We start from the raw sequence: 13,558 nt of genomic DNA, 5'->3' as shown, positions 1-13,558 counted from the left end.
GGTGCTCAAGAGAAGCTACTCGACTTCCAACAAGGATCCCAAGACATGTTGACCTATGTTACCAGATTCAAACAGCTAGCCAAAGAGGCGGACTGGCCCCTGGAAGCCAGTTTTACCTTATTTCGCAGAGGTCTAAATGAAGAGATTAAGGACGAATTAGCCAGAGTGGCACGTCCTAGTTCATTCCAGGCCCTCCTGGACTTGTCTATGCAAATAGACTTCAGAATCCAAGAAAGAAAGGCCGAGAAGAAAAAGAATAAAGTCTCAATTCAAAGAAACTCCCCAGAGAATACTACAAGGACCGAATCTGCCAAGAATCCGAGCACTGATTCTGAACCCATGCAACTCGGAGCCTTTCGTGGACCAATTTCCCCGCAGGAAAGGTTAAGAAGGATACACACAGGCTTATGTATGTATTGTGCCTCAGATAAACATCTAGTTAAAGAGTGTCCTCTGGCTCCTCCCCGACGCTTGGGAAACGCCAGCTCCCGATCCTAAATGGAGCAAGGTTTCGGGAGAGCGATGTTTGCTCCACATCAATTCCATCCTTGAACTCTCCTGGACAAAACAAATTGGTGATATTACAGGCCTTTTTATCGCCATCCAAGGACAAGGTCTACCCCATACTGGCCCTGGTGGATTGCGGAGCAATGGGAGTCTTCATTGATCAAGACTGGGTAAGAATTCATAACATTCCATATGAAGCAAGAAGTTTTTCACAGCCAGTGGAAGCAATTGATGGAAGACCTCTTTCCTCAGGACCCATAAGTCTGCAAACAAGGGAGATCCATCTTTCCATAAATCATCATCAAGAAAGGATTGTGTTTGACATTATAAAATCAGCCCATTACCCCTTGGTTCTGGGCATGCCCTGGTTACAAAGGCACAATCCATATATTAACTGGACGGCCGGATCCTTATTCCTGGGCTTGGAGTTCTGTATGAACCATTCTTTAAACCTGGATACCTCAGTCACAGCTCCTATAAGTCTACCAAGGTGTCCAGAGACACCACTCATGGTTTCCAATATTGTACAAGTTCCAGAGATCTATCAAGGGTATGCTGATGTATTCTCTACTGCCATTGTTCAAGCCTTACCTCCACATAGACCCGAAGACTGTGCCATAGATACTGAACCCTAGGCAGTGATTCCTTTTTGCAGGATGTTTATCCTTTCAGAACCCGAAAAGAGAGCCCTCCGGGAATACCTAGACACTAATCTTGAGAACGGCACCATAAGACCTTCAAAATCACCAGCTGGTGCTTCATTGTTCTTTGTTCCGAAAAAGGATACTAAAGAGCTCAGACCTTGCCTGGACTATCGGGGCCTAAATCAATACACCCTGAAAGACAGATACCCTCTACCCCTGATCTCGGATATCCTTGAAGCTGTGAGAGGTGCAGTGATATTCACGAAACTGGATCTCCGAGGTGCTTAACATTTGATATGTATCCGGGAAGGAGACGAATGGAAAACAGCCTTTAGAACACCCTTTGGTCACTTTGAATACCTAGTCATGCCCTTTGGTCTGACCAATGCTCCCGCAGTCTTCCAGCGTTTTATGGATAGGGTGTTCTCTGACATGTTATTTCTCAATGTTATCATCTACTTGAATGACATATTGATCTTCTCCAAGGACTCCTTGAAACATGAAGAACATGTAAAAGCAGTACTTCAACGTCTCCGTGAAAATCAACTCTTAGCCAAACCAGAAAAATGTTTGTTTCATGTCACATCAGTTCACTATCTGGGATTTGTTCTCAGTTCAGAAGGAATTAGTATGGACCCATCAAAGGTGAAGGCCATACTGGCTTGGCCCGCCCCAACATCTGTTAAGCAAATACAATCCTTCCTGGGGCTTGCCAACTTCTACCGGAAATGTATTCCCACCTTTTCCGAGATTGTTCAACCCATTGTTAATCTCCTGAAGAAAGACGTTCCATTTAACTGGTCTATACCACAAGACAAGGCATTCCAACGCTTGAAGAAGAATTCACCCAGGCCCCCATCTTGGCCCAACCTGATATAAATTGTCCTTTTCTAGTGGAAACTGATGCCTCCAATTACGCCATAGGAGCAGTTTTAAAACAAGAATCCGATGATAAGTTGGAACATCCAATTGCTTATCTCTCACGGACCCTGACCACCAGCGAGACTCACTACTCAGTTCTGCAGAAGGAGTTATTGGCTATTCGTCATGCCTTCACTGAATGGAGACATTTACTCCTGGGTGCTAAATATCCAGTTCAAGTCCGTACTGATCACCAAAATCTTCAGGTCCTACAATCCATGGAGTGCAGGAATAGTAGACAAGCTCGATGGGCCTACTTCTTTGCTCAATATCAATTTCAAATTTCACATGTTCCTGGATCACAAAACTTGATTGCCGATGCCCTTTCTCGGCGTCCCGACTATGTTCCCTTGGAGGATAAGATCTATCCAAAAATGTTTCCACCCACAATCTTTGTAGCTCAAGCGATCAATCTCCTGGAAGAAATCAGAGCACAGACTCAATTATCTGAACTCTGGAAGGACATATCGAAGAAAAATCCCTGGCGTCTGACAATCAAGGAAGGATATTTATTCAAGAACAATTCCGTGGTCATTCCGACAAAAGAACTTCAACAGAAGGTAATGAATCTATGCCATGATACTCTTCACTCCGGCCATCGAGGAGTAACCAACACCTTCCGTCTTATACAAAGACAATTCTGGTGGCCAGGGATGAAGTCCAGTGTAGTTCAATACATCAAGACATGTGCTATTTGTAGTCAGAACAAGTACGATAATCAGAGGCCGGCGGGTCTGCTTCTACAACCTACGTTGCCAACCCGATCCTGGGAAGTTATTGCCACTGACTTTATTGTTGAATTACCACCTTCCCGAGGATATACAACCATTATGGTAACCATTGACTTGTTCACTCATCTAGCTCATTTTACACCATTGTATAAACTACCATCTTCCTCAGAACTTGCTGGAATTTTCCTGGAACATATTTTTCGTCTTCATGGCCTTCCTTCCAAGATTATTTCGGATCGGGCACACCAGTATATTTCACAATTCTGGAAACATCTCTGTCGTGTTCTAGGAATCCAACGTGCCCTTTCTTCAGGCTATCATCCACAAACCAATGGGGCAACGAAACGAGTAAATCAAACCCTGGAACAATATCTTCGTTGTTTTGTCACCAAGGTTCAAGACGATTGGTCTCTCCTTATACCCTTAGCCGAATTCTCCTACAATAACTCAGATCATTCAGCTCTCAAGATCAGCCCTTTCTATTGCAGTCAAGGTTATCACCCGTCTGTTTTACCATCAGTTCTTCCCGAATCTACTCCGGTACCTACCCTTGACTCTTGGATTCAGACGCTGATCGACTTACAAAGAGAGGCAAAGGATCAGTTAGAACAGGCCCAGAATCGAACCAAAAGATATGCGGACTATAAGAGAAGGCCATCACCTTCCTATTCAGTTGGTGATCAAGTCTGGTTAGCCTCGAAAATGTTACCTCGACATCTACGACCAAACAAATTAGCTCCTCGCTATTATGGTCCATTTTCTATAAAGGAGGTCATCAATCCTGTCTCCTTCCGACTTAAGCTTCCGGATTCCTGGAAAAAGATACATCCAGTCTTCCATACTTCCCTGTTGAAACCCTACGTTAGTTCTACTCGAAAACCCTTCAAACCCGCACCTGTGGTTGTGGACGACCAGTTGGAATATGAGGTGTCCAGGATATGTGATTCCAGGTACAGGAGGAGTCGACTACAATATCTGGTCGAGTGGAAAGGCTACCCCCCTAGCGAGAGAACATGGGAACCAGTTTCTAATTTAAAGACCCCTCGTTTGCTCAGAAGATTCCATCTTATTCACCCAGGCAAGCCTGCAGGAACCAGTCTTCAGAGGGGGCATGCTGTCATGACCCGGCGAAATTGCCCCTTCTGGACCTCATGGTCATTGTCACGAAGGGCTTGTACTCCTTCTTCCTCCCAACATGGCCGTACCAAGCTCCGTGCTATGCACTAGCTTTCACGTCGTGGCACGTACTAGGAATTGGTCACGCCCCTGCGGGTCCGCGCGTCTCAACGCTATCTTCGGTAGTGACCCGACGTGTGCTTACTCTCTACATTGATTTCCTTGATCCTCTTGCTTCCTTCCTTGCCTTTATCCTGTTCCTGGATTTCCCCCCCTAATTACTCGTTCTACGCTAATCCTGGATACCCTGGAACCACGAACTTCCCGGAACTCTGAACGCGTCCTGCAACCTGACGAGGCTCGGGCGAGCCTATTCAAGACCCGAACCATCCACAGGAAGAGTCCTGCGGCCGAACAAGGGAGATCCCGATCACAGGTGAGACGGGGGGAGATTTACGACAGCAGGGAGATGATAGCTTTCCATCAACTTTAGTGTCAATTTAACTAATTAAATGGTGAAGTTGAAACCGGTACAATATGGTGCCCACTGGGTTTAGAAGAGCAGGGCCAAAGTGGGCTGGCTTACCGGGTACTCTAGAGATTTCCTACGGGTCCTTCGCACTAGGAGTCTCTTTTTGTGGTTTCAGTTCTGTTTACCTTTCTCCCATGCAGCTCATTTTTTCCAACTACTCCTTATCCCCCACCTCCAATAATGTGTTTCGAAGACTCACTCTTAAGAAATGTAATATAGCAACCGCCAAGGAAACGTAACAAAACTTGTACGGAAATGTACAGAGTACTATGGAAGTGTACGGAAAGCGGAAACATACCCAAGCGTTTTACATATATCTATATATAGATAGATGACTACAGCTTTCAAGTACATTGGGGCATGGTTTGGGCCTGTGATCGAAGCAGATCTTATTTACCAGGGAGGTATTTGGGTTGTGAGAGTCACAATGCTTCAAAAATTAACAAAATCAGCACAAGGATGGGACAAGTGAAACAAATTCTCCTCCCATTTTTGGTCCTGTCAAACCATCATGATCCACCTGGCTTCTCCTAATTTCCCCCTCCCGACCGCCATCTTTGGCTTTCAGAAGTGCCCTATTTTATAGCGGTGTGTTGAAATGTACACAAATCAGAATAAACCACCCAGACAACTATATGAATCCTTAGAGAAATTTGATTTTAGTGTTATTTCTGCAATCTTTTTCAAAGGTAGACTAAAAAAAACAGAATGAAATTCAGCGTGAGGCTAAAAAAATGTCCTGCGTATTTTGGGGCTAAGAAAATTTCCTGCGTGCATTGCAAATGCACTTTGAAGACTTAGACTCACAGCAAAAGATGCGTGAAAAAGTAACCTGTACGTGTTTAACTGTGACATTCTATGAAAAACAAAGGCTTTTTGCTTTCGAAGAAGTGTGAATAAAAAGAAGGCAGATAGTTTAGAATTCTGTTTTTGTTTAACATATTTCATTGTCTTGAAAGTAGACATTAGGTCTGGGTAGCTAATCGGTGCGATCTGTATCCTGTTAAAATTAAAACTCCATACTGCAGCTCTTGTGCCTAAAGGTTAAATTGTACGTTCTTGTTGAAAAGAAAGATACTGAAATGAACCATCACCTACAAACAGCTTCTTATTTAAATGCCCCAGTCTAACAAAGAAAGTATTAAGTACTGAACTATTCGCCGGCCCAAGTGGGGCCTGCTGTGAAGCTTTTTTTTTTTTGCTTCGCCACTGGGGAGGTGGTTCGGGGGATGCATCTGCACTGCCTCTCTGGGGGTTTGGATGTGACACCAGTGCCTGGTCAGGGAAGGCAGAAGAAATGTGCATAGTACTTGCAATACACAAGACAGCTGGGTCCTGCAGGGCCCCATGAGAGCGGGCCCTGGATAAACGCAAAGAGGGCCCATTACCAGGGGCATCCCTGTGATTAGGTTCACTGCTGGCGTAGTAGCATAGCAGCAGTGCTTTAAGTGGTCCAAAAGAAATCGAAGGGGTCTCTAATGCGTTGTGATGCAATATTTGGGGACAGGGTCTAAAAAGGCTCTTGCTCAGCCTCAAACCCCAAGTAACTAATAAGCTTTAAAAGAGGGGTGGCTTGTGTAATTCAAGGAGTGACTTAACAGAGCCAACCAAGTTTAGAAATGTGCAATGAAAGGGGATCAATTCTGGTTTAAAACATGTATTAAAATATGGTTAATGTGTGTAAAAATGATGACAAAATAAATATATTCAAATAGGAAACAGACCATCAAATCAAAATGGGTCAGTAAACCATGCAATACCACAGTTCTACTGAAAGAAATCCATTATTTGTACATACTAATAGCATTATAATGATAGTACTTTAATATGTGTAGCAAAAATTGTACAATGTATTTATTCCCTTAAAATGTCCCTTTCATTTTTGAAAACAACCTCATTTCAAATGTCTTTAACTGATATGTTTCTAAACATCCCTTTGCTGTTTGAAAACAACCTCATTTCAAATGTCTTCCATTGAAATGTTCCTAAACATTACTGAAGGGGACATCTACTGACAATGAGCAGTATTTCCACACTTTTTTTAAAGAAATGTGGCAAGGGAGGCCAGTTCGGAGAGCTCTGGCTCAAGGGCAATATTTGGAGACTGCCAGGGCTGAGCTCTTGCTAGCCCTGGCCCACTTAAAGCACAAAGCAGCAGTTTCATCCACTATTCATCCTGCACTCCTGCAGAGCAGTAGACATTTCGTCAGATATGGATTAGGAAGGAATGCCATTTGTGACTAAGAAAAAGCAAAGAAAGTGCGCAATAGAAGGCTATTTCTCCTAAACCGTTGGATTCCCCCTTCTTATCTGGCCGTCGGAATTATAGTCTTCTGTCCGTTTACCCGTTTTACTGGCAGAAGAACCAAATATACAAATTAAAAGTATATATTACAGAACAACCATCCCTTCCTCTTACATCACGCTCAAACATTCAGAAGCGGCGTGATGCCCAGAAGTGTTGCGGGGATTCCAAGCACGTGACTTCTTGCCGGACGCTACTGCCCTTTCTAAGCAACGACCTGGTTTAGAATAAATCGAAACTGCAAGAAGAGTAGTGGGACGGTCATCATTGGGGAGGGGCGGGGCATGGGCGTATCGTAATCCGGATGTCTAATGGAAAGAGATGGGTAATGGAAAGCGATTTTAGATGTCATTTCGGAATTGAGAGTTCACCCAGTTAAAGCAGCGGAATATGAATACGCGACCCAGTTAGATTAACTGTTAAACATGCTTTTACTTATTTACATTTAGTAATGATAAAATATCCCACATTTCTATTTACATTTGTTAATTATGTTTTTACATATTTTTCCTCAAGCATTACAGTTGTACTCACTTTTTACTTTTATATTCCCCAAATGTAATCTATACTTGCGAATTAGTATCGTTCAAGCTGTATTTCAGGCGTCCTTTATTCATTACGCATGAAATGACATCCTTCAAACATGGCGAACAATATCGACTCTTCTTTGGCCGTCTTCTGTGTTTGATTTTGTGGGGGCTGCGTGTAAGAAGCATTTAAAGGACTCAAGGCCAGCCGAGCATTCACAGACAGAGCACAGCTTGGGGTTGATGTCGCGCGCGCTGACTTCTTGTTTCCGCGGGGGCGCGCGCACCTGCTCTTTAGAGGCTTATGGAGCCGCCGCACAGCAGCAGTTGCGGCAGCATTTCAGAAGATTCGCAAGACATGTGCTTTGTAGTTCAGGTGAGGGACCGCCGTGTCGCAAGGGTTCGAGCATGGAAATACTGTCTGCATGCACTGGATAGAATAAGTACTATTGATTCAAAGCGTGAATTATTATTAAATTATTATCCGCAGGTGCCAAACACTCCCCGCAGAGGTGGTAGGAGAACACAGTGGGGCGCTATTGTATTGGTGTACAAAAAAAGAAAATTACAGTAGCTCTGAAGTTGTCAAATGTCACTAGTACGTTCAGTCCTGTCTATTCGTTACATTCTAATACCTGTAGTTTTGCTTCCCTGACTTTTGAGGTTAGTATGTCCCTGATTGCAAAGGGGGCGAAAACAGGACTTGATGAGCTGCTGTGTTCTCCGGCATAGGTTTGTTATCGCTCCACCAGGGTGCATTGTGTACATGCACATAAAGGACGATAATCAAACAGTGCACTGTGTATAGGTCCGTTTGGTGTTGTCATCTGAAGTGTGGAGTTGGTGAGACACCAGATTGCCAGCACGAGTTTCCAGTTTTTGTGCGTCTAAGACAACTTAAAATTGGGCTTCGAGCGGGGGTGTTTTGATTTTTGCTGTGTGGGGTGACTTTTTTTTTGTGCACATACTCAATGCTTAAGTATCTTGATTTGCGACAAAAATGTGTAGAAATATCAAAATAGTTTAACATTAAAATTGAAGGTGTGAAGCAGCGTACAGGTACATCGTTTTGTCACACGGAAATGTGGTAAATTTTGGTTTCTTAACGAACAAAAAATGGAAAATGCCAGCAGGGGACTGCCTATGTTTGCACTTACGTGCTTTGTGGTCCCCTGCATGCAATTTTCGTCACTCCAAAAGAGGAGATTAAACAGGTGAAATTGCCTTGCAACTCATGTTGCAATGACCCGTTATATAAATGGAAGTAGTAAAAACCTTGTGTAAGGCTTTCTATCCCCTTTTAGGCAGGCGGGCAACCACCAGTGTCTAGTGCCAGACCTTACGCCTACATGAGGGATTTTTAGTTCTTGAGGGGTGGCAAATTGTGCATTGAGCAGGCCTAGTAACTTTTTAGACTTGTCCACTGCTGTGTGATATAGGCTTTAATGCCTTCTATTCACGCCACAGCTCATTTTTAATCAGTTTTGTGGCAGAGAGGAGGGGCGGAGCACAACTTGTGTTTCCGCCGCCTCCCTTCCTCTCTGCCATACAAATGCTCCAGCATTTGCACTGGAATGTGGTCCATTGTAAATGCTGCTTTCCTTGCTCACATGGCAGGCTGCATTGCTCGCATGTCGGGCAGCATGTAATTGTAATTGTGAGCGCCTCTTGCCATACTCAAATGGAAAGTGGCGCTCACACTTAAACATAACCGCTGCCTGCTATGTGAGCATACCATGCATCGCTTACTCACTTTGCACGGTGGAGTGCAAAAGTGCATGGCGAAAGGTGGCTGAAACACGTATACGCCGCCTTTTGCCCTGCACTTTTGTACTCCACCGTGCATATGATGAAAATCTGGCGGCTGGGAACTGCCTACGTGTATGTCAATATGTAACTGCTCCCCAACGCCAAATTACGTTATTACTTAACACGACCTCCCTTTGCTCTCTGTTTTTACTCTCCTCTTTCAGATGAGTAAAACATGGGCTGCATATACGCTTTGCTGGCTGTGTAAAATGTGCAGAGTATTCCATTGGAATCCATTTCTTTTATGCCTGCATGATCCCATGCATGTGTAAAATAAAGTGTTTTCCTGAGGTGGAAGCAAGGCAGAGGTGCTCTCAGCTATGCTGCTCTCTATGCCTCAGGACGGCAGAAAAATGAAGTGTAAAAGCAATTTCACGCTTTTCAATCCTGCTGCTCATGACCAACCCTCTCTGCCCCCAACGTGTTACTATCAGAAAAGGTGAAGACAAGACTCTAGGGGTTTACCTGAACCAGACCACGAGTATGCAACCCCAGATTACCCGCATAGTCTCTAGGTCAGTGTATTATAGCTAATTGCTGACTTTCATCCGACTGTTCCTGTCTAAGACCAACTGCATCATCCTGGCTCGGACGATCGGCTCCAAAATTGATTATTGTAGTAGTCCACTGGCAGGCGTCAATAAGGGTGACATATCAAAACTTGAAGCGATCTAGAATAGCGTGGTGAGTGTCATGGAGGGGTTAACAAGGAGAGATCATGTCTCCCAAGCTAGAAGAAAGCTTCATTGGCTGCCCATCAAAGTGAGAATCTTACACCGTTATTACCATAGTGCACACATGTCTGTCTGGCAATTACCGTACATATTTAGTAGAAAGCCTGGCTTAAAAAACTGGTGCAGGGGGGCATAAGATCTAATGACACTAACCTGCTCTGTCCCCAGGACAAAACCAACCACAGTAGGGCGATGTGTATTCTTTTGCGGCAGCAGCCGGGGCTTGGAATGCCTTGCCTCCTGGATTTGAGAAGCATTAAATCCCTGGAAATCTTCAAGCATGTCTTGAAGACACATTTTTTTTTAAATCTGATACTTGCTTCTTTTTGGATTCCTTAGTCTGGAACTGATTTCAGCCCTTTCGGCGTAGGTCTGTTTGTTTTGTGTTTGTACCCATTTTGGGTTAGTGCCCATTATGCCTTTGGACCCTTTTGGAGCTCTATAAATATATACATTTAAAAAGTGCAAACAGGGCTTTGCCAACACTGCAACCCATACATACAGGTTGCACAGGCTCTCTAGAGATCCAAATACATGTACCAGGCCCCATGGGATGAACATTTGTAGAGGTCAATGTTTTCTCTTCACATGCAAAAGTCTACTGAATTTAATTTGGGAATTCAACAGCCTACCAAATCTAATAATGCTGGAAAATGCCGATTTTCTTAGCTAGTTGTGTACGAAAATGGTGGGTTTTTTTTAATTAAGGACAACGAGGCATAGATTTTGTATTTCAACCTCTTTACTAACTGCCAGTAGCAAAGACATGACGGGGTTAACTTGTACAAACAGAAAAAGGACTTTGCCCTGGCCTCCCCATGACCCAGGTGCACTCCATCACCAATAGTCTATAAATAGTTCTGTCTCCCGCCTTGTCCTCTTCTTTGCTCGAAACGGCATCGCCACCAGCGAACCAATGGAAACTTGCACAGGAACCCGTCGTGCATGCCTTCTCAGCCAACAGGACCACCTCTTCAAGTGTTGCTTCCTGAATGGTTAAGGCGAGGACAAGGGCGGGAGCATCTACGCCTCTTTTGTCTGTAATAAAATCACGATTTTTGTAAACAGCTAGCTAAGAAAATCGACTTTTTATGGCAAGACACAGAGGCTGCGATTTTGCACGTTCAAAGCGCATTCACCACCAATTGCGAAGCATGCATGACCGGCATAAAATGGAACACCTTGAACATTGAATCGTCAGACCAATCAGCTGCTCTGAAAATGTCCTGCAATGAACCCCCTGCTAAATACGATTTCAAAGCCATGGCACCCCTAGAGGAATGGGCGCCACACTGGGACACATCAATACCATATGGGCACATCACCCATCTAACTCACTGAGATAACGTAGAAGAGAAACTGGTCAAAAAGGCTTCTTAAAAGAAATGAGCAACTGCGAGTCATTTAATATTAGAAGTAACATGTTCATATTGTTTCAAACATTTGACCACACAACTTTTCGTGTCACGGAAAAGCAGGATAGGAGATAGATGAAGAATTGTGTTTAATGCGCCTGATAACATAAAAACGCACTGCAAACAGAGTACTGTTGTCCACATCCAATGCCCTGACATCAGACACCCTCCTAAAGGAAATGAGGCAGAGCAACATTGTCCGCATAGCAGACAACTGTTTCAGCGATACCTGTGAATTACCAGGCCATGAGGGAAAAAGGTGAAACACCAGACCAACATCCCATAATGTGGAGTACCTAGCCGCGGGGAGGCGGGGGGGGGGGGGGAGTTCAACACATTGACCTCACTCAGAAACCTGCAAACCAACGAGTGACTACCCACCCGTACACTGTCCAACAAGCAATGTGCCACAGAAATGGCAGCCGATACAAATATATTGTACAAAAGGCCTTGCCCTGCTCAGATAAGGTAGCCAGAAAATGTACTACCTCCATGGAAAGCCCTGCAAGGGGATCCAAGTCTGACCCTCGCACACCAGTGCACCCAAGAAGACCCTGCAATACCAACTCGTGAGACCTTTTGCTCCGGATCCAGTAACGCCTCTGGTAACATGGGCAGTGGTCATGGGCAATCTACGGACAACTCTAGCAGGGCTTGGCACCAGGACTGAGCTGGTCAGAGAGGCGTCACGAGGAGCAAAGATGCCCTCTGCATCCTCACCTGCCAAATCAGTCTTGGAATCATGACAAGGGGGGGCTGGGGGAAGCATACCCTTTGATGCCTGCCCAATCCTGCTGAAATGCAGCTTCGGGGTCTGGTCTCCAATGGAAAAATATAGGAACCTAACAATTGAGGCGGGACGCAAAAAGCTCCACCTGCATGGATCCCAAATCCCCACAATCCATCTGCAAACTTCAGGATGAAGGCTCCAATCGCTGAAATTCTGCAAGTACCTTGAATTCCAGTCTGCCACTGTATTGCGCAGGCCCAGCCATGACAATCTGTCTGTCCAGGCAGAAATGCCCAACATCTTTTGCAATTTCTGCTAATAAGCGAGACCTGGGACCTCCCATCTTGCTCATTATATGCAAACATTCCCTCTCCTTTGCAAGACTCTTCAGAGCGAACGACCCTGCTGGGAGCTCCAGACAATTGGTGAAGGCCCCTCTCCAGGGTAGTCAATTTCCCTCATGTGCACAGGGTACCACATCTCGCCCCCAATGCAGAAGTCTGGCATCCCACTCGATAACCATCTCCATGGACATTACAGAAATGGGCTTGCCATTCCACGCCTGCATATGGTGAAGGCACCCCTCCAACTCCTCCCAGGCTTTGTAGGAAAGGGCCATGCAATCCACATAACCCAACCCCAGCCTCTGATGCGGTCTTCAGCCTCTCAAGGGCCTGATAATGGAGAGGCCCCATAGATGCCTACTAAAGACCTGCAATCCGCGCCAGCGTTCTGAACGACACCATTTTAGCCGCCAGGATAAACCATCTCTTTTTTGTTTGCCTTGATATTGGCCAGTGGCAACAGGGTTGCTTGCACAGTTCGATCTGAAACCCCTAGAAATCTATCCTCTGACTCGGCTGTGTCTGAGATTTCTCCAAATTGACCACGAACCCCAGGCTTTGCAACAATGATACCGTGATCTATAACGGACATAGGGCTGGCTCCTTGGACTGTGACATCAAAAGCATGTTGTCTAGACAAATGATGTACCGAGTCCTGAGGGCTGCCACTACCGGCTTCGTCACCTTCGTGAAGCACCGCAGGCCTAATGACAGCTTGAATGGTATGGATACTTATTGATTTATATAGCGCACCTTACTGTAAGGTATCTTGGCGCATTACGTAAGGTTGCACAATGAGTTTCATACAGGCACAAAGATATACATCCATGAGTTATATGCAGCAAGTTATATACAACAAGAAGCGCTATATAATTTATATATATTAAATTTATAGAAGTATAGCATAGAAATGTAGCAGATGATTACAGATTGGCAAGAAGAAGCATGCATTTACGGAGTCTCCTGGGTGAGGAGCCAGTTTTTACGTTTTTTTTCTATACCAATGCCCATTTCTAGAAACTGCAGGCACTTCTGGTGCGGGCTGTGAATAGGTATGGTCAAGTAAGCATCTTTGTGATCCAACCTCATCATCCAATCCCCCGGAAGGAGAGTGTCTCTCATAAGATGAATACTTTCCATCTTGAAATGGTTGCATTTCAGGAACATATCGAACTCCCGTAGATTGATTACCGGTCGCAGGGGTAGGCCAGGTCACCTGGTGAATCGCCCCTTTTCGGAGCAG

The 13,558-nt window shown here is 44.8% G+C and overlaps 1 protein-coding gene across 1 annotated transcript in view; it reads left to right on the top strand.

Moving 5' to 3' along the window:
* Positions 1-7,498: 7,498 nt before the first annotated feature.
* Positions 7,499-13,558, top strand: part of BATF2 (basic leucine zipper ATF-like transcription factor 2) — a 94,074-nt gene continuing 88,014 nt past the window's right edge. The window contains exon 1 of the mRNA XM_069645080.1: positions 7,499-7,659. Coding sequence (XP_069501181.1) covers positions 7,588-7,659 — 72 coding nt within the window. The 5' untranslated portion in view covers positions 7,499-7,587. The remainder of the gene's footprint in view (positions 7,660-13,558) is intronic.

The sequence above is a fragment of the Ambystoma mexicanum genome, chromosome 2p (assembly GCF_040938575.1).
Source record: "Ambystoma mexicanum isolate Mex_15411 chromosome 2p, UKY_AmexF1_1, whole genome shotgun sequence".
In the NCBI taxonomy this organism is placed as follows: Eukaryota; Metazoa; Chordata; class Amphibia; order Caudata; family Ambystomatidae; genus Ambystoma; species Ambystoma mexicanum.
Note: the sequence above shows the minus strand (reverse complement) of the source record. Positions and strands in the feature narration are given on the sequence as shown.